At 34.5% G+C, this 27,041-nt stretch overlaps 1 protein-coding gene across 6 annotated transcripts in view; it reads left to right on the forward strand.

Annotated features, from left to right (window-relative positions):
- MAPK10 (mitogen-activated protein kinase 10) overlaps positions 1 to 27,041 on the forward strand; it is a 487,811-nt gene that overhangs the window by 368,331 nt on the left and 92,439 nt on the right. For 3 of the 6 annotated variants that reach the window (XM_006885244.1, XM_006885247.1, XM_006885246.1), the window contains 5 exons: positions 131 to 189; positions 1,232 to 1,370; positions 1,890 to 2,055; positions 4,439 to 4,510; positions 26,424 to 26,606. In XM_006885244.1, the coding sequence (XP_006885306.1) occupies positions 131 to 189; positions 1,232 to 1,370; positions 1,890 to 2,055; positions 4,439 to 4,510; positions 26,424 to 26,606 (619 nt within the window). Of the gene's footprint in view, positions 1 to 130; positions 190 to 1,231; positions 1,371 to 1,889; positions 2,056 to 4,438; positions 4,511 to 15,948; positions 16,021 to 26,423; positions 26,607 to 27,041 lie in introns of all 6 variants that reach the window. The other 3 variants (XM_006885249.1, XM_006885248.1, XM_006885245.1) reach the window with 2 other exon arrangements.

The following is a 27,041-nucleotide window of genomic DNA, read 5'->3' on the forward strand; positions in this document are numbered from 1 at the left end:
CTACTTGACAGTACATTACAACAATAGGACACCAGCATGAGAGTTTGAGTTGAAATACTTGTTTAATATTTTTTTTACTAATTAACTCTTTTTCTTTGTTTTTTTCTCTCTCCCATTTTGAATCTCTCAGATTATTAGTTTATTAAATGTTTTCACACCCCAGAAAACACTGGAGGAGTTCCAAGATGTGTAAGTAATGAAACTTCAGAGTAAAGAGAAGTTTACCACACAGTCATTCAAGAAACATTTTCAAAAGGCAAATAAGGAGCTTGAGGGGGTGGGCTATGGAGCTATGGATGAAATGAAAGGTGTATCGGTGAGAACCATAGAAGTTTCTGTTTGTTATGGTTATTGGCATTCTGTGCTTTGTTCATGTTCATGGTCCAATCTGAGAAAACATTGTTCTTATTAATTTCAGTCAGTGGGCTTTCTAGAGTCAGTCACATTGAAAAATGTTAATAAAGTGGAAATGACAAAGCCATCTTTTTTTCTTTTCCATAATTCCTTTGCATTTGGGAAGAAATTATTTCTCCAGAAGTACAGTGAGAATAAACAGAGGATAAAGAATTATTTCCCAATATATTGTCTTCTTTAAAATAGATAACATTGCATTTAATGAAAGATGATCCTGTGATTTCTTTTTTATTATTTATAAGAATAATACTTGAAAAGAATGAAGGAAATAAAAGGAAAAATGAAGGTAAGATGCAGGTGAAAGACATATGGACATTAAGGCTTATTGAGCCAATTCTAACTTCTCTTCACCCTATTGGAGAGAGTAGAACTGCACTTAGGCTCTGCAAGGCTGAATATCTTTATGAAAGCAGATCATCCCATTTTCCTCCTGCAGAACAACCAGTAGAGACCTTTTGGTTAGCTGCCTCTTGCTTAACCACTAAATCCCTTCTTCTCCATAATGAGATCATGGAGTGTTACTGATACCTCGGACCCAAACCCTGGGTAGTGCTTTCTCAAATCCTTGATTCAGTCAAAGATGGAGCTGCAAATGTCAGAAGACTTACTGATGCAAATGTCTGTTATCTGTGGAGGAAAACCACATTCTGCTTCCAAAAAGATTACTGTCAAGAAACTATGGAGCAATTCTACCTTGAATATGTAACATGACATGAGTCCACTCAACAGCAATTTTCTGTTTTCTGGTTTTCACTCTTGACTGAAGCACTTCACAGATTTTCTGATCTTGAACTAACACTGTGGATTTGTCCTCTAGTTACTTAGTAATGGAACTGATGGATGCCAACTTGTGCCAGGTGATTCAGATGGAATTAGACCATGAGCGAATGTCTTACTTGTTATACCAAATGTTGTGTGGTATCAAGCACCTTCACTCTGCTGGAATTATTCACAGGGTAAGAACACCACCACCAAAATTATGATTATGATGTTTTGGGAGAAAGGATGAGGCACAGGTTTTTTTACCCCACATAAGAAAATTTGGTTAAATGTGATGCACTTTCTTATTAACAGTAACATTAGTACATGGTTGACTGCTGTGTAGAGGAGAATTTTAGCTTCACTGACATAAATAACACTAAACATTAACTGTTTAATGTTATTTTTCAGGTCATTGAAAGTCAGCTTCTGAAGAGTTTCCTCTTTGCTAACCCTTGATTGGCAGAGGTCAGATACACAGATGAAATAAGACAGTTCATTGCTGTGTTTTGGTCTCGCAGCATTGACACATATATACTCTTCAGTCAGGCCTAGAAATGAAATACAAGCTTTAGGGCAGAAACAGGCCTCTGTGTTCAGAGTATACTACCCGTGTGACTGAAGAACTGGTGGTTGTGCCAAGTTGATTTAGTAAATGGAAATCATATGTTCAATTTAGTGCTGACTTTTCATTTCTTCTCCTATTCCTGTGTCAGGATTTAAAACCAAGTAACATTGTAGTCAAGTCTGATTGTACGTTGAAAATCCTTGACTTTGGACTGGCTAGGACAGCAGGCACAAGCTTCATGATGACTCCGTATGTGGTGACACGTTATTACAGAGCTCCAGAGGTCATTCTGGGAATGGGCTACAAGGAGAACGGTAGGGATGCTTCTGAATAGCACAATAATGATAATAAAATTTAAAAAAAAACATGAAGGAAATGAGTGCATGTTTTAGACAGCAAAGAGTCATATTCTCTTTCATGTTTATGTATGAGGTTTTTTAAATAGAGCTGACATCTTTCATATTCAGATTTTTCTTAATACTACTAGGAAGAATCACTCATTAAAAATGTGATGGATGTTCTGAGAAGCACTCTTTGCTAGAAGGGCCCTAAAACATTATTGCTAAAAAGAATTGTAAATGGAGTCTGATTAAGCAGTTGAGTGGATACTGATTAGGCCACTTGCTGTAGACATTGAAATAAAAATTGCTCTTTGGGCTGTAACACAATTCAGAGAATTCAGAATGAATGTGCAAACAGGATGGGATCTATCCATTTCACTTAACCCTTTGATTTTCATATGATCTCTTTACCTGATGGTGCTAGTACTTGGGGAAGAAAAATCGAATAAAAAGAAACCAGAACTGCATGCGATACAAATCACCAAAACTTCTAAATAGTGAATTTGGAAGAATTCATACTGAATAAAGTTTATTTAATAAATCCAGCCACTCTATGACTAATATTTAGGGTAGCAATTATCTTGAAACTCTTTATAAATTAAAAAAAATACAGAAAGGGAAAAATATTGAGCTCGATACTACTGCTTTTATAAAGAAAATCTAACAGTCACTGATAGAATAAAAGTAAAGGTAGGGAGAATGCATTTCAATGTCATTTTATTAATTAAAATTATAAATATATAAAATATCTATTAAAAGTATTGTGATCTATTATCCTGGCTGGGAAATCTCTTACAGATGATGCTGATTATTTAAAAAGTCTTCTAATATCTTTAGATATTATGTTATTTGAATCAAATTAGCATGTATGTACTTAATATACCTATCATACTTATTCCTATTTAGTTAATAGTGGTTTTTGTATAAAATCTATGAAAACATCATTATAAGCCACAGGCTACTTTTAGAAAAATTCTTTGGCCAATGAAATTAATATAGATAGATAGATAGATAGATATCTCCTCTCAACTATTAGCTAGAAACGTATTTCGTCTTAAGTAGATCAGGGCTCAGACATGGGGAACTCTTCAACTCCGGGAAGGAGTGACTAGTCCTCATCCTGAGACATTGGCCACAGGTAATTTATTTGGAAAAATATTTTTTATATATTTTTGCATAATTTACTTTAAAAACGAATAAAAAAGTAGTAAGTGACTAACAGTCATGAATCAAGGAAGCCCAGGGACTGGGACTCTGAATTTGCCTATCACGGCCCCTTCAGATATCTGCTGCACAAATGGCATGATTCTCCTTCACTCTTTTCCTTCCCGATTGTAGTACGCATTAGGAAAGGTTGCAGTCAATGCTTTGGTTTTTCATTCTGTTCTCCGTAATAGAGGAGTACGCATGCCTAGCACTCTTGTGCTGCCCTCCCATGGCCGGGAGGAAAGTTATCATACAGAAAAGCCGCTTGCTCCCACACAGGCATGCCATGCTTTCCCATGCACCTAACCTTGCCTCCTTTCCCCAAGGACCATTTCAATTTAACGTTTTTTAACCCCAAAGCTTCCCCTCCCCCTTTACTAAAAAACAGACTGTAGCAAGTGGTAATAGTGGGCGAAGCATGTATGGTCAAACTATAGTACAGCAAATGAAAAGTAAATATTTGTGTATAGTAATATCTAAAAAGAATACCATTAGTCCCTTTCTCGCCCCCTCTCCCCATTTTTCTTCTGGATAATACATGCAGTAATTAATATATTTTATCCTTGAAATATTTCAAACAGAAACTAAAACTAATGACAATTACAAATATCATTTAAAATTTCCAATTCTTTCTGAATAAAAACTATGACTCCAGTTCTTTCCTAGTATCTTGGTCTTGGGTAAAATATTCCTAAATTTGGACATAAAAAGATGGCCTCTTACTTCCCTTTGCGATGCCACTGAATGGACTAGAAGGCAGAGTCCCCTCTATTATTAGATTATGTCGTTTACATTGAGGAAATGATATGAAAAATTCATCTATGACTTTTTGCTGTCACCTTCCATGGTGATACTTTAGTTTTGCTCCCACTTTTCTATGCCATCCATGCCACTACTTTTGAAGCTAAAGAGATGCTCTAAGGCATCAGTAGAGTAATTTTAATTGTTAATAATTTGAAATTCTCATACTACACACTATGTATTAATCTTGTAGTGCTAGTCTTAATTCATTGGTTGGCCAACTTTGGTTTGGGCAAAAATTATACCTTCTAATCAAATTGTTCTTTTCCCTCCTCTTTTCAGAGGTCAGTGATCTTAGTTAACTTTGCTTTCCTCCCTTTTCTTCACTTCCCTCTCTCTCCTGTTCTAGTGGATATTTGGTCTGTGGGATGCATAATGGGAGAAATGGTTCGCCACAAAATCCTCTTTCCAGGAAGGGACTGTATCCTTGTACCTTTTGCTGCAGCTTTACCTGTTTTGTTCTCTCCCTTTAAACACATAATGATTTTACCAGGACAGTAAAGATAGAAGCAAAAAGTTGGGTAAGTGATATGATTATCATTAACAAAAAAGTATTTATACTTAAAATCTGGCCGCTTCTGAAGACTATCAACCACAATGACCTGTTTTAATTACATTTTCAGTGAACTTTTTTCCTTCTTATTTTCTTGCTCTTACTCAACATAGCAATGCTTCCCCCTACCTTCATTAAAAAAAAAGAAGCCATTAAGACTTCAAGTGATTAAAACATTAACTTTTATAAATAGCACAGCAAGGTAACTATTTCCTCTCACTCTCTTTCTAAAACTGTTTTGTGCTTTTCCAGTATTTAAGGCCTTTTCTTCTTTTGCTGAAATCTTAAGCTCTTTCTATAGCTTCACTGATTTGAATAGCTTTTGACACTATATCCAGTCCTAAATAGGCCAGTAGGTACCATATCCTCTTAATAGAATGAACTCTTGAATTTTAAAAATTATAATTATTATTCAAAATTGCCAGAAGTCTGGTGAGTTTAAAATAGGTATCCTTCACTCCACTTAGAGATGTGCTATATTTGCTCACTTTTTCAAATTTAGAATTTTGAAAAGCAGTGTTGAATTTATTCTATCACTAGATTCCATCATTTTTTTGCATACTATGCAGGATTTAGAGTTATTAAATTCGTTGCTATAGTTTGTAAATGAGAAAAAGTTATTCTCAAAGATATCCATTTAAGTACACTATATAGATAATACAATTACATGTTAATGGGAGAATACACTTTTGTAAATACAAATATCTTGCTAAATATACTTTTATAAATTAACTAATAGACTAACTGATGGATGTATTTTAAGGAGCTCTGTTGGTGTAGCCTTTAGGGAGTTGCTCTGCTAGCCCAAAGGCACCATGGGAGCTCTGTGGCAGAAAGATGGACAACCTCCTCCTATGTGGTTTATGGCCTTTGAGAACCCACTGGAGGGTCAGCTATGAGTTAGTTCTGATTTAACAATAGTGAGTTAGGATTTATCTTTGTGGGGTTTTTTGCTGGGGGAGATTTTGTTTGGTTTTTCTTTAATAGCAAACACTAAGACAAATCTAAGTAGTTTAACAATTGTAACATCATCAATGACAATTCAAGGGGTGTCATTTATCTTGAGTAAATTCTTTTGAGAGCTGACATACATGTGGTCTCTAATTCTATTTGATTCATAAAAATGATCAGTTAAGGAGCTCTTTTAGAGTGTAAAAGAGATTATGCTTTTTTATTTAAATAAGAGAAAATGCTAATAATTAAAACACCCTCATTAAGTAGTTGATGCCACAATGGGTACACCTTTTTTTTAGGCATTAATTCACACTGTGAAAATATTCTTTAAATTCCAATAGTAATGTGAAAGTAAACACATCTTCTAGAACTGCACTGTCCAGTATGGTAGCCACTGGCTAAATGCCTTGAAATTATGGCTAATATGAATTGATTTATGTCAGATGTATAAAATATGTAATGGATTTGGGGGAAAAATGTAAAATATCTCAATAATTTATAATTTATTATGTTTTGAAACATTATTACTAAAATATGTATTGTTTATTTAATATATTTATAATGTGAATACTAGAAAACTTGAAACTATGTATGGCTTGCATTTTATCTATTACTTTCTCTTCTGGATGATGCTGGTCTAGAACATGAGACAGTTTTATGACAGCCTTACAAATTTTCAATCTCCATTTCCACTATAATCCTTTACTATTCATACTGTGAAGAATTACTATTAAGTTTCATGTGACTGTTTAGGAAAATTCACTCAACTTTACATTGCTTCTTTTTAGTTTGGAAATAAATTGTATTTTTAATGTAGTTTATTTAAATAATACTACACTTCATATTCATATTTAAATGTGTCCATTTCAGTCCAAACCAGGAATTTCTCTGTGCTGCGTCCTTTAGGGTAGGATGTTGTTACTGTTGATTGCCCTCAAGTCAGAACTGACCCAAAGCTGACCCTCTAGTGGGCTATTCGAGGCACTAAATCACTAAATAAATAAATAAATGATAAAAATCACATGGGAGGTTATTACCCATCCTTCTCCCATAGAGCAGCTGATGATTTTTAAACTGCCTGTCTTGAGTTTTACTTATAGATAATTTATGATTGGCAGGAATCAAAATAGTCTGAAAATGTTTCTATATGAATTTAAATACTTACAATTATAATTAGATGTCTTAACCATAATCATATGAAAAAATTAACCAAACTATAGAAGTTGCTATTAACAATGAGGTGCTATATGTGCTTTATAAATTTTTAGTGAAATTCTTTCATTAATTTTAAATATAAATTATAATTCTATGAATAGAGCTTCTCACTAATAATCTAGATATCAAAATATTAAACTAACATCACTGTATCATTATGATCAGATACAAGGATGGAACTTATCCATAAGGAAAAGGATTTGTCAAATTTTGAGCATCTTGAGATTAATCAAGTATTTACATAAACAAATATCAAAGTTTATGACATGGTCCTTGATACATTGAGAATTTTTTAAAAATCAGAAATTCCATTTTTCAAAATAATCTATTTTAATTTATCTGAGGCTGAAAAAACAGTGTAATAATACTCTATAATCATAAAAATCACTTATTCACTTTTGTATATTTAGAATTTTATAATTTTCACACTCAATCTGAATCCTATGCAAAAACAGTAAAATGCCTTGAAAATCAGGAAATCTTAGAAAATTGTAATTTATAATTGAAGTGTCCTAGGTTAATACTATCTTTTAATTATTCAAAACTCTATTTGAAGTTCTTTAAATTTTATATAAACCAGATGATACCATGGAGTAGTTGTGTTTTTATACATATCAAAATGCTGGGTGAGTAAATAACAAATAAATAAACAAATAAGGAAAACACATAATTGTGATATTTGTGTCTCTTCATTACCTTGCTAATTATTTTAATATCAAAGAACATTAATAAAATATTTATTTTAATTGTATAGTATTTGTTAGTATAGTATAGTATTTGTTAATTAAGGGTGCATATAAATATGCACCCTTATATTAAATTATCATGACTATATTTCATAGCACATCTATTCATATTATGTTTTTGTTATGTGCCATGGAGTCACTTGCGACTCATAGTGACCCTATGTACAACAGCCCTAAACCCTGTTCTGTCCCATGCCAATCTCACTGTCTCCAACATACCTACCCTCATCACCCCAGTCACTGAATCAATCCATCTCATAGAGGGTCTGCCACTCCTCCTTTGTCGCTCAACCATTCCAAGCATGACATCATTCTCCAAGGACTGGTCCCTCCTTGAAACATGTCCAAAGTATGTCAGACAAAGCTTCAGAATCCTTGCCTCCAAGGAGCAGCCTGGTTAGCCTTTTCCAGGAGGAACCTGTTCATTCTCTTAACAGTCCACCGTATAGTCAATACTGTTCTCCAACACCACAGTTCAAAGGCTTCAATTCTCCTTCTATCCTCCTTGGTCATTGTTCAACTCCCTGATGCATAGCAACTGATTGCAAAGACCATGGCCTGTATCAGGCACCCCTTAGTCTCCAGAGTGACACCATTACTCTTCAATACTTTGGAGTGGTTCCTAACAGCAGATTTTCCCATCACAATACATCTTTCAAGTTATATATATCGCTAAAATTTCTTAAATTCATAGGAATTTCAAGTTAGAGAGCAATTCATATTCCAGGTCCCTTATATTCTTTACATAGTCCATCTCCAAACCAAACACATTGCAATTAAGTCAATTCCATCTCATAGCAACCCTGTAAGACAGAGTAGAACTTCCCCACAGGGCCATCAAGATTAAAAATCTTTAGGGGAACAACCTGTCTCATCTTTTTCCTGTCGAGTGACTAGTGAGTTCAAACAGTTGACCTTTAGGTTAACAGCCCAACTCTGCCTACTGTATCACCAGGAATCGTGCCTAGTCCAAAGACCATTCTAAACATATCAATAAATTTACAGTTCACTCTGCTTATGTTTTTTTCAATGATGTAAAGTTTTTGTAGTACACTTTATTTTTAAAAAGAGACAGCAAGACATACCATATTCTTTATTCCTAGAATTCATAGTTTCACTAGCTTTATCATGTCTGCTTTCTTTTTTATGTCTGCTTTTTAAACACACTAGTTATACATATTTTCCTCCATTCTACTTCAATTGGCTTTCTTTAGTAAGTGTTGTGATATTTTACTTAAAATTTTCTAGACCTGAGTGATTTTAGAAATAGGCACACATTGCGTTATAGAAAATTCTGGAATTCAAGTATATTATACCGAGTTAAAGCTAGCAATTGTTCTGCTAAAACACATCCTCTTGTCTTTCCCTCCACTAATCATCAGACATTTCAGTTAGAAAGTCATTTACAAAGAAAACAACTAGATAAAGACATATTTGAAGAAATAAAGTATTCTCAGATGAATTTAAAATATTTTGTAAGTTTAAACATGAGAAATAGTAATAATGTCAAATGAACAAAAATTAGAAGTAGCAGATTGCTATTAAGTCTGTCTAGTACAGTTACTTCTGAGTTCATTTTCCTTTTCTGAAATAGGATTTATGTCTTAGTTACTTTTTAAATTCATATAGTACTGTAATCAGAAACCTCCTAGATGTTTAAGGCAATGCAGGATTATCTCGCACATTATGCAATTTGGAGCTTTAAATAAAATTGGGATGTAGAAATTCAGTAGCTTTTCTTTCAGGTCCATAAGCAGAAATTCATTAATTTATTTAGAAGATAAGAGATTGCTTATTATTTCTTTAGATTTGCTTTAAATAATATTTTTACTGTAAGGGTTTTATATTCTCCTTTTCTGTTGTTTTTAGGAATTTGAGTGAGACAGGAACACTGGCAATCCTGAGATCATTTTAAAAGATGGAAGGTGAACATAGTTCTAAGAGTAGAATACCTAGCCCCAGAAGTATAGAGAATTCCAAAGTACACTAGAGGACAGGATAGGACATTAGGTTCACAAAAATAATGCAGAAAGGAAAACAAGAATCAAGAAGCAAGGGAAAGGATAAAAATAGGGGACAGCCATGGTGGAAGGAAGGAAGAAAATGGAAGAGCTGGAACACCACATCCTGAAATATCAGAGAGGAAGTTACTATACATCCCATTTAAACAGACTTCTGGGTCCCTTGCAGTTGTCTCAGAAAATTTTAAGCTGTTTTGATTGTGTACCCTTGAGTTGGAACAGACTCATAGCTGACCCTCCAGCAGATTTTCAGAGGCAGTAAATAAATCACATAGGAAGAGATTGCCCATCTTTTATGGACTCAAACTGTGTACATTTGGGATTGTACCCCACCACATATCTATAGCATAACTCTGATGTTCTTTATAAATAAAGTAATAAATAAAAATAAACAACTACAGATAATGAAACAAATACCTTAAACTTTTCCTTAATATTCTTTCAAACTGGTCTTTGACATGTTTTGCTCTTAATTGAGTTTAGGAATGGTAGTATTACAAGACTCTTCAGTGATCAAATCTTGAGTTTGTTTTAGAATGTTGTTGTTGTTGTTATGTGCATAGAAGTTACTTGTGACTCATAGTGGCCCTATGAACAACAGCCCTGAAACTTACTCTTTCCTGAGCCAACTTTACTGTCTCTGACACACCTTCCCTCATTACCCTAGTCCCTGTATCAAGTCCATCTCATTGAGGGTCTCCCTCTCTTTCCCCAACCCTCCACATTTCCAAGCAGGATGTCCCTCTCCAAGGATCAGCCTTCCTTGCAATATGCCTGAAGTATGTCAGATGAAGCATCAGAATCCTTAGCAATCAAATTATTCTGATCCTGATCATTTTGTTGTAATTAATGAGTAAACTCCAATTTGCTTTATAAAATATTGCCTTTTTTCCTATGTCAGGATTCCTGGTGATGTAGCAGAAAACATGTTGATCTGCTAATCAAAAGGTCAAATAGTCATACCCATCAGGAACTCTTTAGATGAGAGACAAGGCAACCTACTCTGATTAGGAAATCTGATGGGTCATTTCTACTCTGTCTTCTAGGGTCTGTATGATCACTATGGGAATAGACTAGACAGAAATGAGTTTTTTCTGCATCACAGTATTTTTTAGGATAAGAAAACATTGTTGTTGTCATGTGCCATAAAGTTGGAACTGACTCATAGATTACCGTCCAGCAATTTTCAGAGGCAATAAATTGCATGGTTTCAGTGCTCATCTTTCTCTCAGGGAATAGCTGATGGATTTGAACCATGTGCCTTTGTGTTGGCAGTGCAGCTTCTTACCAGTAGGCCACCAAAATAACTAATTGCATTACATTTAGTACCCTGGCTTTGTCTAATGGATCAATCCTTGTTTAAATATTTAAAATATCAACTGCATAAAATATCCTATAAATTAAAAAAAATTTATATCTTCCACTTTTTTTACTATTCATAATAATAAAATTTACCATGTTTGGATATAAGGACTTATATTTAAGTAGCAATTGCCTAGGGTTTCCCTAAGGATAATAAATAATGAAAAAAAATTTCCAGAGTACTATCATTCAGAAAAATATATTCAGGATTTTTAAAAAGGGTTTAGTACTAGAGATTTTAATCCAAAATCTATCTTTGATTCTATCATGAAAACAAGTTTTCGAACAATATCTCATTTTACTTCAGAATATCCGTAAAATGATAGCAAGTTAGTTATACCAACAATCGTCTAGAATTGTTATTATTGTTAAGTGTCATTGAGTGCTACAGACAACTCATAGCAATCCTATGAATGAAAGACCTGAACACTTGTATGACTTTCATCGTTTCTTCATGTTTATAGGGTTTTCTGAGGCAAGCTATTTTGGAAATGGATGCCATTCCTGCTTCCAAGCTTGTTATAATAGGGGAGCTCCACCAAACACTGTCCACCATGGGTAACCATTGTCACATTTGACACATCAGTGTCACAGTGTTTAGTTTCACAGCAGCCACAAGTTACCTCTGTACAGCAAATGGACAAACCAGTGCTATACCACTTAGAAGAATGTTTGACCAAAAACAATTAAATAGTGGAAGCCAAAGCAAAACAGAGTTTCATTTAGACCATCTTGAACATACCATGGACTGCCAAGGAAACAAATAGGTCTGTCTCAGAGAGGGTGAAACTAAGTCTATCTTTGGAGGCTAGGATTTTGAAGCTCTGTCTCACATACTCTTGGCACATGGCCAGGAGAGACTAATTCTTGTTGAAGGGCATCATGCTCTGAAGGGTGGCAGGAGAGGAAGGCCCAGGGTGAGAGGGATTGACGCAGTAACTGAAGCAATGGTGGTTGTTGTGTCAGAATTAGTGAGACTGGCTCTGGACAGGGAAGGGTTCAGAGCTGCTGTACATAGGGTCGCTATGCTTTTCAAGTGACTCAATGGTATATAACAACAACACAATTAAAAGTTATATATTGTTAAGTTGTTTGGTATTTTTTTTTAAGTCTCTTGTTTAGGGTCAGCAGGACCGGTGGAGGGTCTTTGTATTTAAGTCAGTTGGGCCTGCAGCCCTCAGACCTAATGTTAATTATATTTTGAAGGAACCTTCTTCTAAGTGGTATAGCACTGGTCTGTCAATTTGTTATACAGACGTCACCTGTTTACCCATTTTGAACAGTGTTTGATGGAGCTCCCAGATTAAGACAGGTTTGGAAGCAGGAGTGACATCCTCTTCCTAAACAACATGCCTCTGGAAACTCTATGAACTTAGAGAAATGACCATAGTCATAGAACAGGGTTCAGGTCTTTTGTTCTTAGGGTCGCTATGAGTTGTGCTTGACATTGTTATTATACGCTTCTTGAAATAATTGTTATTAAGGGAGCTCTGATAGCTTAGAGATAAGAAATTGTGTTGCCAACACAAAGGTATGCAATTTTAATCCACCAGCTCCTCCTCAGGAGAAAGATGAGAAGTTGCCTCCCCTGCGATTTACTGTCTTTGAAAACCTGCCTGAATAGTCTCCTGTGGGTCTGTCTGACATGACGGCTTTTAACAACAACACTGTTATTGAGCAATCCTGATCACCTACTGCATTATAAATTGAGATACTAACTGAAAGGGTGGTTGCTTGAATTTACCAGATGCATTGAGGTAGAAGGATGGGAAATCTGCAAATAGTTATAGCCTCAGAAACCTGTGCAGAGTCACACACATCCAAAATTACTAGAAAGTAATGAGTTTGGTTTGGATCCAGGATTGTTGCTATTGCTATTATTGTTTATTGAGCTCTGGTCATTTAGTGGTAAGGAATCACACTGCTAATCAAAAGGTTTATGGTTTGAATCCATCAGGTTTCCATGGAAGAAAGATAGACAGTCTCCTTTCGTGTGATTTCTGCCTCTGAAAATCCACTGGAGGGTCAGCTGTGACTTGGTCTCAACAACAAGGCACATATCACCAGCAACATTATTGTTTAAAGGCATATGTAAGAGAAAAAAAAATAAAATCATTTCAGTCTGAAAGATAAAAACTTAAGAGTTTTAGTGGAGGCTTAGTCAGATATGACAGATTATACTCATATACATTTTTAAGATATCATTTGGATGAGGAAATCATACAATTCTTGTTCAGATAATAGTAATTTTAAAGAGTCAGTGTGTGACACACCTAAGTGCTTTTAACAATAAAATGAATTGGCTAGTGATTTTTCTCTTGTATATATATATATATATATATATATATATATATATATATATATATATATGTTGTTGTTATTTGCCATCGAGTCACTCGTAACCTATAGCAACCCTATGTACAGAAGCTCTGAACCCTTCCCTGTCCGGAGCCAGTCTCACTAATTCTAACACACCAACCCCCATTGCCCCAGTTACTCCTCAATCCATTTCATCTAGGGTCTTCCTCTCCTAAGCTGTCCCTCTCCACCTCCACTCTTCCAAATATGATATTCTTCTACAAGTGCCCAACGTATGTGAGATGGAGCTTCAAATTCCTAGCCTCCAACGAGAAACTTAGTTTCACCCTCTCCAAGACAGGCCTATTTGCTTTCTGTATATATTTACATTCCATATGGACAATCTCCTTCTGTGTAATTAATTGTCTCTGAAAACCCACTGGAGCGTCAACTATGGGTTGGATCCAACCTGACAGTACACAATAACAACAACAAAATACATTTAATCTCAACATAAATTCTGACAAATCAACATAAATATATATATATATATATGTGTGTGTGTGTGTGTGTGTGTGTGTGTGTATTTAATACATGATGATACATATGTATTAAGACTTAATTCCTATATACCAGACAATGTGGAAAAATTTCTCCCAAGCATAATCTCTTTAAAGCTTTTCACATGGTAAATTATCAATCATCTATAATATAGTGGATGATATTTCAGCCTAAAGGCCAAGGTAGCACAGTTAGAAAGGAAAGGCATTGCTTCTCCAAAATAAAAAGATATATAATTGCAGTGATGTAACAGAAGATATGTTTACTCTAAATCAGTCATTGCTGTTGATTGAGAGCCATAACTCACCAAACATTGGCTTCCTGAGCCCTGGAGGAAATTGCCTATCTTTCTCCCATAGAGTCATCAGTAGTTTCAAACATCTAGAGAAGCAAGGGCTTTGGGTTAGCACCACAACTCCCTACAGACTCTGCCAGTAGCTTCCTTAATATGAAATAAGAAATGAGTCTTTTTTAAGTCCTAGTTGAGTTTGGGGGCTTTTCCCAAATTTTGAAGAGAAACAAGCAAAAGAACACAAAACAATGGATATTTAGTGGTACATTTATCTATCACATATGTAAATTTGACTATCTCCTCATTATTTATAAAAAGTAGACACACTTATAAATAGCATGGTTGTCACAGTGATAACTTCAGGTGATATGATAAGAATATTCTAATATAAAACAAAAAACATGTTTTTGGAGATTTTTTTTCCTTCACTCAAGGATTTTTTACACCACCAGCCTCTTGTGAGACTGATATTATTTGAAATTACCAAAGCCATTAATAGTAAAGGGATGCACAACTGTTTGCTCTATCTTTCTCATTTTGCATGTCATTTGCTGTCCTAAAATGGAAGCAAACAAATTTGCTTATTGAGTGCGCTTTTCACTTTCAAAGCTGTAACCATATCTTTGCAGTGATCACTGTTTAGACGTGAAATCAAGCATCAGGGGCTTTGGGTTTGATAAAAACGTGACATTTTCACATTGCAAAGAATCTTACGATGAATTCTTTAAGATCACTTTCAAATTACAAGATGTAATTTGAAAAGCAATTGGAGCAAAATTATAATGGTACTATCTTCAATCCTATGCAAATTTATTCCTCCTCAATACTCTATTCTTTTTTATTCTTCCAGGTTTTGTTTTCCCTCATAAGAATGGCCTATCCTTCTTTCTGACTTTTCAGTAAGAACAACAAAAAATCAAGTCTAGTAAAGGGAAAGCTTTCATTTGTTTGCTTGGCCTTTCTCCACTTTGCCCTTCCTTGTCTCCCCTCTGCACTAGCATCCTGATTTTAAATTCTGGATGATAACTGGTAATAGCAGAGAGATTATTGTAATTTCAGGTTTCCTTTGATTCACAGTCATAGAAGGTGCATCAGTTATTGAGTTATGTTTTGTGTTTCATGTTGAACAATTCCATTTCAAAAGTCAGCATTTCTTACCATTTTAAAGCAACCATGTCGAAAAGGAGACAAGGCTTACTGTTTGAAAGTATGCTCCTTTGATGGGAATCAATGTGCCTGATCCAGCATATTCCACAACTTTTATTCTTTATCTGGAATTTTGTCTCTGGAAACTTATTCACATTTCTAAATAAGAGTAAATGCATTTAGTTAAAAAAAAAACCCAACAAAACAACAACAACAAAAAAACCTAACAACCAATTCCCGCCCCAAAACCCAACCCTTTCTTTTAAGGTTATTGGCAGTACAGTTTTTCTTTTTCAAATATGATATACAGAAGAATCAAAAAGAAACTGATTTGCATGTTTCCTATATCAACACAATCTAGAATAATTTAAAATATAAATCAGTAGGATTCAAGTAGATGAATGCAAATTGGACATTTTAAATCAGAAGCTAAATTAATCATTGCATTATAATTGCAAAGTAGTATTATCATACATTAGGTAGCAGTGAGGAGCATTGTTAGTTCAATTATGTGGTAGAGAGGGCCTTGACATTCTTGTTTTCTTACCATTTTACTATCTTAAAATGCTAATAATCATGAGATTGGTATATCGGCTAGTCAGCAAAAGGTCAGGCCATTGTTCTTTGGCATGGGCAGCTAAGTGTTTACATTTATTTGTTGTTCTATCCCTGTGTTCTTGTTTATTATCTTCATTTCATTTTTGTTTTCAGTTGACATGTGGTCAGTAGGGTGCATCATGGGAGAAATGATAAAAGGTGCAGTATTGTTTCCTGGCACTGATCGTATCCTTCTTAACACCCAGTGGCCTCAGTGGGTGTCATCAAGTCCCTCTGGTTTCAGATGCAGCAGTGTAGATGGTATAAATACACTGCTCTCTGAGACAGCAATGTCACATACCTATAAGCTGGAATCATAGTAGAATAACCTCATCCCTTAGAAAGTCCTTAAGCAGATAATACATTACTAAATGTGAAAAATTGATATTAAAATATCCAGCCAAATTGATTATTAATACCATACTCTTCTTCATATATTTTGTTGCAAATATTTTGAAATTAAGCTTTATTCATAGCTGTATTATAAGGGACAAAATATCTGAGCTTTTATAACATAAGAAATATTCACTTGACATGGAAATGTTTATCCATTAGATTTATGTCTACTCAAAAGTGCTATCCATTTATTGTAACACATTCAGAGATCATGCACATAAATTTCATTTTAAAAGTGATCAACTACTTATCAAATTATTTTTCTTAGTTACTCCTTTATAAGAACAATATCTTCAATTCTTGTTCTCATTTTTCTTTATATTATTAATAAGCACACTAATGAAAATATCACTAATTAGTATAAGTAGATGATATATCAGAGATCTCTGGTCCTAGTGATAAGAAGCTGCACTTGTAGTCCTGATGGCACATGGTTCAAATCCTCTAACTGGAGAAAAATGGGCAATCTCTTTCCATGCAATATACTGCCTCTGAAAACCCAGTGGAGAGTCAGCTATGGGTCAGGTCCAACTCAATGGTACAACAACTGATCTAATATCAGAGTAACCATTTATATTGTTTGGATAACTGCAGTGATCATCTCTTAGGAAGCAAACAGAATATAAAAATTCCTGACTGTATTATTAAGAAACATAACTCCTTATAGTCGAGTTGGAAAAACTCTTAACTCACCCTCCATTGGCTTTTAAAGGAAAATTGTAAGGGAGAAGATTGTCCATTTTCTCTCAAGGAGTTGCCTGTAGATTTAAACCGCCAGACAAGGACAGTCTTTAGATTGTCTGTCTACATATTATTCCATCAGAACTCCCTGAAATATCAATTAGATATGGATAATATGTAATAAGTGCATGATTATATCATGGATTCTACTATATAATTTTATAATATTCTCTTAAATTAGCTGACTAACTCCTTCAGTCATTCATTTATGAAAATGTTACTTTCTCATCATACTAAAGACAAAAATCTCAACTGAAAAAAATCTCAAAACAATTTTAAAACCAAGCAAATAATACGATTTTAATACATAACTAAAGTATATTTAATGACTGATATGTTGTTGTTATATGCCATCAAATTGCTTGCAACTCATAGTAATCCTATGTACAACAGCACTGAACCCTGCCAACCTCATTGTCTCTGGCTTTCCCACCCCCATTACCCTAGTCACTAAGTCAATGCAAACTGAAGCTGTTAATAATCTCAATCTCTTCACCACCTTTCATGATAATGCCAATCGGCCAAGTGGTGAGAATCTTTGTTTTCTTGATGCTGAGCTTTAATCCATATAGTGTGTCCTAACATTATTATGAATAGTTATTATACTTAAATTACCTAATACCTGTTCTACAATTTTGTAGGGCACAGAGAGGCCCTAAAGATTAACAATAGCTGAGTGAAAATGCTACCATTATAATACGCATTAACACATTTTTTAATTCACTTCTGAGTAAATATTGTTGTTGAAAAATCATGAAGTTGGAACCAACATGTAGCTGACCCTCTAGCAAGTTTTCAGAGGCAATAATCACACAAAAAGGGATTGTCCATCTTTCTTCTGTGGAGCAATTGGTTCATTCCCTCTGCATACCTTTGACAGTGTAATTCCTTACTACTAAACCACTAGGGCTCCCAAGTAAATACAGATTACAATAATAGACGTATAGCAATAAATAGTCTATACACTAAGATTCCTATATATTCTTTAAACACTGGCTTTTGCATTCATCTCTCAAAATAACCCACTAACAATCCGCTGCCAGTGAATCACCATCCGTTTAATTAAAGTTTTAACTTGGAGGTTTTTTCATGTTTCGGCTTATAATATCTTCTCTTCATATGCTCATTTATAAAGAAAAATATGTTAGTTGTAATTGGACGTAAAACCACTTATTTATATTTCATGTTTCCTGAGTTTGAAGAATATTTTGTAGATGATCAGAACATTTTTAACTGGAGAAAAATATGTCTAAAGAAATAGAACAGAAACACAAAAATCTGAATCCAGATTGTGATTATGTATACATGTATTTATAACTTAATCTTTACTATTGCTTTTTGGAAGTAGATATCTTTCAAGAGTGAAATATAAAATCACATACAGCAGAGTTACTGAAATAAGTAGTAAAATACTTTTAATTTTATGTTGGAACACTTTTATATGTTATGAAAAGTAGTAGTTCATAGGTGAAACCATGATTATTGTTGTTGTTGTTATGTGTCATTGACCCTATGCGCAGTAGCTCTGAACTCTTCCCTTATCCTTAGCCAATCTCACTGACTCTGACACACCTATCCACATTTCCACAGTTACTGTGTCATTCCATCTCATCTGGAGTCTTCCTCTCCTGTGCTCCCATTGCCCTTTCAAGCACAATATCCTTCTTGAAGGATGGGTTTCTCCTTGTAGTGTGCCCAAAGTTTGCCAGATGAGCTTCAGAATCTTTGCCTTCAAGAAACAACTTGGTTTTACTTTCCAGGACAAACTCTTTGTTCTCTTGGCGGTCCCTGCTGTATTCAGTATTCTTCGCCAGCACCACAACTCAAAGGCATCAATTCTTCTGTCATCCTTAGTCATTGTCCAGCTCTCTGATGTATAGCAACTGATTGCAAAGATCATGGCATGGGTCAGGTGCACCTTAATCTCTAGACAGAAATTGTTGCTCTTTAGCACTCTGGAGACGTCCCTGAAAGGAGATTTTCCTAATTCAATTAATCCTTTGATACCATGATGCAGTTTTAATATTCCCTAGATAATGTAGGGCAAACTCTCTCTACACAGTATCACTGTGAGTTTAAGGCACTCGGCACACTAGAACTTGCTCTTATTTCCCATGATTTTTTTCTTAAGGAACTTGAGTGGGGCAAATGTTAAAAAGATTTTAGTTTTTCTTTTATTTTGGCAGGTGAATATTTTTTTCATTACAGACTATAAAGAATAATGCTATAGTAAACTTAATCTATTTTGTTTGTGGCATAAGCCTGAAACAGAAAATTTTATTCTTAAATCTAGAGTTAGAACCTCCAAAGGCATTCCATACTACCTCAGTTTTTTTAAAATTATGGATCAATGTTATTTCTGATGTTTCTATGGTAGTAAATTATTCTTAGTACAAATGTTCTCAAATTTTTTTAGAAAAAGAGAAGAGAAAAAATAAATTTTTATATAAAGTGACTGTTATCAATATTCAAGTTTGAGAATTTCAGTTTTATACTGTGATGCCTAATTCACAGTCTCATTTACATGAGCTACATTCATACCTTTTTGTATACTCATGGCAGATATGAATAAGTGAGCACATCATTAGTGCTTATAAGGCTGTTATTTTTAGGTGCCTTTGAGCTAACTATGAGTCATAGCCACACTAGGAACAACAGGCTTGAACCTTGCCCTATTCTGTGCATCCTTGTGCTTGAGCTCATCAACACAGTCACTGTGTAAACCTATCTCATTGAAGAGCTGCCCTACTTCTGTGGCTCTCTGTCTTTCCCAAAGTATGTCTTTTTTCCCAAAGACTAGCCCATCCTGACAACCTGCCCAAGAATATGAGATGAAGTTTCACCATGTTTGCCTAGTAAGGAGCATCCTGTCCAAGACAAAATATTTGTTCTTTTGGTAGTCCATGGCATGGTCAGTACTTTCCTCCAACATCACAATCCAAAGATATAAGTTCTTCTTTAGTCTTCCTTATTTGTTGCTAGCTTTTAGATCCATTGTTGCTGTTGTTGAATGCCACTGAGTCAGAGTCACCTCAGAGCTGACCTACCAGTGGGCTTGGGTTTGGCTTGGTTGTATTTTGTTATGGTTTTTTTGTTGCTGTTGTTTCATTTGTTTGTCTTCCAGAAGCGAACCACATGGGAGTGGATTGCCCTTCCTTCTCCTGAAGAACAAGTGGCAGCTAGTGGATTTGAACTGCATGCCTTTGAGGCAATTTGTAGAACTGTAGCTTGGATCAGGGACAACTTCTCTTTAAACTGACATTATTATTATTCCTTAGTATTTTGAAACAATCTTTGGCAGTAGATTATCTCAAATATATCTTTTGATTTCTTGATGGTTATGCCATGGTTGTTGATTATAGAGCAAAGGTGAAGTAATTGGTAATACTCACCATAATGTCTAGAAATCAGGTTCATTTGAAAGATTAAAGAGACTAGTTAGTGACCTAAGTCTGCTATGTCCTATGCCTGTTAACCATTTTTGTTATGAATATGATTTCTAGAGTTTATAATTTCAGTTTCTGAAGTATTTTATAAAGAAGGTATAAAATCTAAGAACCATATTCACTTGAGTGTGTGCACCCCCACACACACACAAATCCATGATGGAATAAACGTGGAAAAAATTTAAAGCAATGGCTAATGTGCACAGAATGTAGCAAAATTAGGTCATTTAAATAGTTTCTGTGAACTTCACTAAAATCTCAATTAAAAAAAAGAAACGAAATAAGGAAAAAAAGAATTCATTATGATCTTAACAACTTCTGAAGGCTTAAATATCTTCAGTATAAGTTATGTTCACTATGGTTGTTCTTACGTAGTGTGGAGTCAGAAGCCACTCATAGCTGACCCTCCACTGGGGTTGTCAGAAGCGGTAAATCAGATGAGAGGAGATTGTGCTCCTTTTCCCTAAAGAATAGCTGGTAGATTCAAACTACATTGGAAGCACAACTCCTTACCACAAGACCACCAGACCTCTGTTCATTATGTTCATTAATATAAAGTACAAACATTTAAAAAAGTATAAGGTGCTTTCCATATCTTATGTAGAAGATATTATGTGATATATTTTTAGAACATTCTCCAACTAAGACAGTTAAGAGGAGTGTTTAAAAGGTAAAAATCTTAATTGACTGATAAAATTAACAAATAATATTCAATATACAGAGATGTACTGATACAAATGGTTAAGACCTAAGCAGCTAACCAAAAGTTTGGTGGTTTTAATTTACCCAGCAACTTGGTGAGATTGATTTCACTAGATCTATCTCACTGCTTCATAAAGATAACAGCCAGAAAACCCTGTTGTTTAGTTCTAGTACATCACATGAGGTCAATGTCTTAGTTACTTATTGCTGATATAATAGAATTATATTTTCTCATAGTTTGTTGTTGTTGTTAAGTGCCATTGACTTGAGTATGACTCGTAATGACCCTATGAACAAAAGACCTAAACCATGTTCTATAACTATCACCATTTCTCTACGTTCATAGAGTTTCCAGAAGCATGTGGTCTAGGAAGTGGACGCCGCTCCTACTTCCAAACCTGAATCAATCTGGGAGCTCCACCAAACACTGTATGTTGAGTAACCGTTATGGTGTTTCACACACTTGTGGCACAGCGTTCAGTATCACAACAACCCCAAGTTACTTCAGTACAGCAAATAGGCCACTTTAGAAGAATGTTCATCCCAAAATCAATTAACACTAGGCAGAGGAGGCACTACCACCTTTTAAATACAAGGCATGCCCACTAGGTGCTGGTTAAGTCTAAACAAAGAGACTTCCAGTCCACAGCTCATTGTTCGTTAAATCCGGCACATTCAATCAGCTCACACCTGATTGTGAATTGAGCCCCCCAAAAAAAAAAACCCAACGAAACGTTCCATACCTGATTCTCACCAAAAAGTGAGAAACCATCTTACAGAATACAATTGCTTCACACATGGGTCTCCAAGCTGCAGACTTAATCTGCTTCCAGGCTTTTAAATACAAGGCACACCCACCAGGTGCTGGTTGACGCTAAACCAAGAGACGTCCAGCCCTAGAACTGTAGAAATCCAAATTCTGTGTGTTAGCTGGAGGGGAAAACTTTCTCTCTTGGCTCTATGAAATGGTCTTTTCCGCTTCAGGTGGTCTTTGCTTGGAGGGCTCTGTGTGGCTCAGCATCTATCTTCCCCCCTCTCCATTTTCGTCATAGCTTATTTAATCTATTTTAGACCATAAAGACGGTTATTTAAGACATACACACCAATCCTGTCTCATTAACATGACAAAAACAACCCACTTCTAAGCAACATTAAAATTGTAGACATAGAGGTTAGAATTTACAACGAATATTTTTGTAGCATAACCCTAAGCATAATAATGGCTATGATTCAAAATCTATTCCTCAGAACCTAGCAATGATAAAAATTTTCAATCTTATGAATATATATATATATATATATATATTACCCATAATTAATTGTTTTATCCTCTTGTTATAATATCACCTATTAAAGACTTTTTAAAAAATGTTGTGTGTGTGTGTGTGTGTGTGTGTCTGTACCGTCAGATCAGATCTGACTGGTACAGGAGAAGATTGTCCCTCCTTTCCTGGCAGACCATCTGGTGGATTCGAACCATGAGCCTCTGGGATTGCAGTGCAGCTTCTTGCCACTAGACCACCAGAGCTCCCCTATTAAAAACTTTTGTACTTTAGTTACACATCATCTTTTATGTCATTATACTTATAAAATCAAACTTTCTGAAATGTGACCATTTTTTAATGTAATGAATTTAGAATTACATGAAGAAATTGACTGCCAAGTAATTATTATTAAATGTCTTTTTAAAAAAATTTACTAAATTGCTTTTTTAATTTTTGTATAAAGGGTTATTATTTATAAAATAATAAATCAACAATATGAAAATAAATATATGTATTGCTTTTTTGATAACACTATAGGGCTAGTAATTGAATTAACCCAAGTGCTCACTCTGTATTGTATAAAAACTATTTTATGAGTATTGTATAGCAAATAAATGTTTAGAAAAACAGTTGTTACCATTGAGATATTTATACTCTGATTCTTAGAAATATTTTATCATTTTAATACCTAAAGTGTAGTCATAAAACTTGCTTAATTTTGGCATTTAAAAAATTTTAATCATTGTAGAAATTATTGTAGATAGTTTTTTCTAAAAATGGTATTATTAATTTTCTTTTGAAAAGTACTTGTTCTTTGTAGATATGTTGGCCTGATAAACTTGAGAAGTTACTTGGTGGCATTTATTAAATTCCCTCTGACAAACCACAGCTATTTATTTTATGGTCAAAGTAGAGACATTTTCTATCAAAAATTTCCACTCTAACTTTGCTTTTTCTTTTCTGAAACATTTGTAATAAGTACTGGAGAACTCCAGGAATTCTGACTTAGTTTTGACTGATATAATTATAAAGAAGAATCATATTGTAAGTAAGGGTAGTTCTTCATGTGATGACCCTGTGGATATCTGTTAAGCAAACATTAGCTGACTAAAACGAATTTTTATTTAATGGATGAACATTTGAAATGGATTGGTTTAAATAAGGGCAATGAATATTCAACTATTTCACTGACAGACATAAATATCCTTGCTGGTTTGTTTTTTTTTTAATAAACCATTACATAAAAGGTCACAACAGTGCTTTAACTAAAAGGACATCTCAGATAATAAAGTCACTAGAACTGTAACACATTTCATGGAACATTTTACTTGTTCTTATTTCACAAATTACCGAATATTTAATAAATCTTAAACTTTACATGGAATCATTTAGAGAACACTACTTTAACAGTAATTATGGCACATGGTTCAAATCCACCAGCTGCTCAATGGGAGAAAGAATGATGATCTTCTCTCATGCAATTTATTGCCCCTGAAAAACCGCTGGAGGGACAGCTCTGGGTAAGTTTCAACTCCATTCTTCTTAATGACAAAAAAAGCGAACAGAACTATAATTAATAATGTGTCAAAAGTTTTGTCCATTTGTTTCTTTGTCACCTTTGTAAATTGACTGCTTTATAGGAAACTTTATAGTGTCTTTGGCCATATTTTCAGTATTACACCAAATGTCTTTAGAATTTAGAGGAAGTTTGGTTAAATGATGGCTTCATACGGTATCCATCTATAGGGCTTTCAGAGGCCTGTTATTTCAGAAATGGATGGTCAGTCCTACTTCCTAGTCCGTATTAATTGAGCTGTGCTGAAACTTGTCCACCGTGGATGACCCTTTTGATACTCGAAACACTTAAAATATAGCTTCCAGTGTCATGGCAACCCACAAGTTAGCTTAGTATAATAAGCTGACAGACAAATGATGTACTAATAAGAGCAAACAATAAACAAGAAAGCTTTGTCTTGCTTATTTATTAACAATAACTGAAGTTTCATCTCCCATACATTGAGCATGGTGCTAGGAGAGGCTTTTCTTTGAAAAAGGACATCATGCTTGGAAAGGTGAAGGGCAAGCAAAAGTGAGGAAAACCATTAATGAGATGGACTGGCACAGTGACTGCCACAATGAGCTCAGGTGTTATCAGAGATGATGAGGATGGCACAGGATAGGACCGAGTTCAGATCTGTTGTGCATCTCTGTGAGGCATACTTGACTTAATGACACCTAACAACATCATCATCATATAGGGTATAGTAAGTAATTGTTTGAGATTGATACGATCATTTGCACTTTATAAAATACTAGTGTTTTGTATTTAGATGTCTAAACAGTTTCTAGCTTACGATAATACTAACATGAGATTTTTGTTTGCCTTTCAAGCCTAATCTTATCATTTTAGTTTACTTCTAATGATTCTTACTTAACTGTTCTATGTGATGTAAAAGAAATTTCATCGAAATATATTTTATTTAAATTATAGTAGTTCTCTAAAACATTAATCTTCAGTTTTGTTCACCTTCACTTCCTTTCCTGATATTTTATCATCATATACACACTTTTTTCATCCCAATAATGGAAAATATCTATAATAATGTCAGTTACACTCAGAGCGAAAGAATAGTTGAGGATTTGAAAATTAGCTTGATTCAGGGAGCTCTGGTGGCCTTGTGGCAAGAAGTTGTGCTGCAATCCTAAAGGTGTGAGGTTCAAATCCACCAGATTCTCTGCTAGAGAAGGAGGGGCAATCTCTTCCTGTGCCAGTCAGATTTGATTCAATGGTACACAACAAGGGGGGGGGGGGGAGAAAGAAAGAAAATGAACTTGATTTTAATTTTATTCAATCTCCTTTCTACTTTTGTTTACATTTTATATTTGTCATATGCCTGTTAAATAAAGCTTATTTTGCTCTTCACATTGCTGGCCATCTGTTCAGCCTCACCTTCTTCAAAAGCTAAGAGATTTTACAATCATCTGTTAAGTATATTACAGCAAAATCATTGAATAGTTCCAAATTACATAAGTAAGTTAATTAATTTACTTATAACTAAAGGAGAAAATGGTAGAAAGGAGTAAAAGAAAAACATCATTTCTGCTTCTAGATTTAAAAAGCTTTTCCAAACTTGGTCTTTTCTTGACACCTAACAGGGAAATCTATCTTACACTAATGTCTTTCAATTGTTTTTATATAGATTTAGTGAGTTCTGTTCATCTTTCTCATTGCTGATTTAATGAAGGTTAATAATGAAAGAAAGATAATATGAGTGGATATGAATATCCGAAGAGGTAGCTCTGATTTGAGGGAATATTAATTTTCAAGGAGAAGTACTTTTTCCCTTGCATAATTTACCCATGCTTAATATATCTTCTGAAACATATGCGCTTGCAGAAAAATCTATTGTTTTAAAATCCATATCTTCATGTATACCATCTCTAATTGAGAACAGTAATTAGAGATACAAGACACTTCTTACAGAACAAAGAATAGTAGATATGAAACTGACTTATTTAAGAAATAGAAAAACTTTGAGTCTTTGATAAAGAGCTAATGAGTGAGTTTATGATTTAGAAAACTGATTAACAGATGATAAACTTTGCTATTTAAGAAAGAAAGAAGGCTTAAGGGTAACTTGGAAAAATGTGAATTAATTATGTTTAAAATATTTGCATACTTGTCATGATAATGTGTCTAACACTTATATTTCTCTCTTCTTATGTGCATAGTTTATCTCATTATGTGATATGATTCTTGTGCTATTTGAATATCTTTTCATCTGTGCACCAAAGACTATTTTATGATATCTTATTTTGTTACTAAGTCTCCAAACTGCAAATTTTCCAAATGTTAATTGAAAGCCTACGGAGGATTAACTGACTTTTTGGTGGTGGTGGTCTTTTTTCTTAATCAAGTAAAATGCCAGTGGTTTTGATGATTACTCAGACTTCAGAGAAGTATTTAATCTCCTGGCTAGTGAAAGGCAAGAGCTGGTGGCCTGCACTTCTTTCTTTCCTTAACTAATTTAATTCTCAGATATTGACCAGTGGAATAAGGTAATTGAGCAACTAGGAACTCCATGCCCAGAATTTATGAAGAAATTACAACCCACAGTGAGAAACTATGTTGAAAATCGGCCCAAGTATGCAGGACTCACCTTCCCCAAGCTCTTTCCAGATTCCCTCTTCCCAGCGGACTCTGAACACAATAAACTCAAAGGTATGTTTGTCAGAGACAGCTTGCAATCACTGTGTGGGTTGATGGGCTAGATAACCAAATAATGCGCATTTTCTTTGACTTGAACTACCTTTAATTATGTTGCTTTTGTTAGTGTGTGCCATTGAGTCTGAACCAACTTACATTTGAACCCCAAGTAGGTTTTCGGAAGCATTAAATGGTAAGAGAGGAGATTGCCCATCTTTACTTTTCAGATTAGTACCACATGCCTTCTTACCAGTGCAACTTCTTACCACTAGGCCACCAGAGCTGCCTTATTTAAAGATAGTTGTTAAAAATATTCCTTAAAAAAATATTCCTTCAGGAGTAAGTGGTCATGGATTTAATTATGATGTAGGTTTACAGTGTCTTGTGTTTAATTCTCAAAGCACAGATAACTTCATGACAGAAGCTTATACTTTTTATAATATTTATAAT

Source organism: Elephantulus edwardii, unplaced genomic scaffold, assembly GCF_000299155.1.
Source record: "Elephantulus edwardii isolate Elephantulus edwardi_28Jun2011 unplaced genomic scaffold, EleEdw1.0 scaffold00042, whole genome shotgun sequence".
In the NCBI taxonomy this organism is placed as follows: Eukaryota; Metazoa; Chordata; class Mammalia; order Macroscelidea; family Macroscelididae; genus Elephantulus; species Elephantulus edwardii.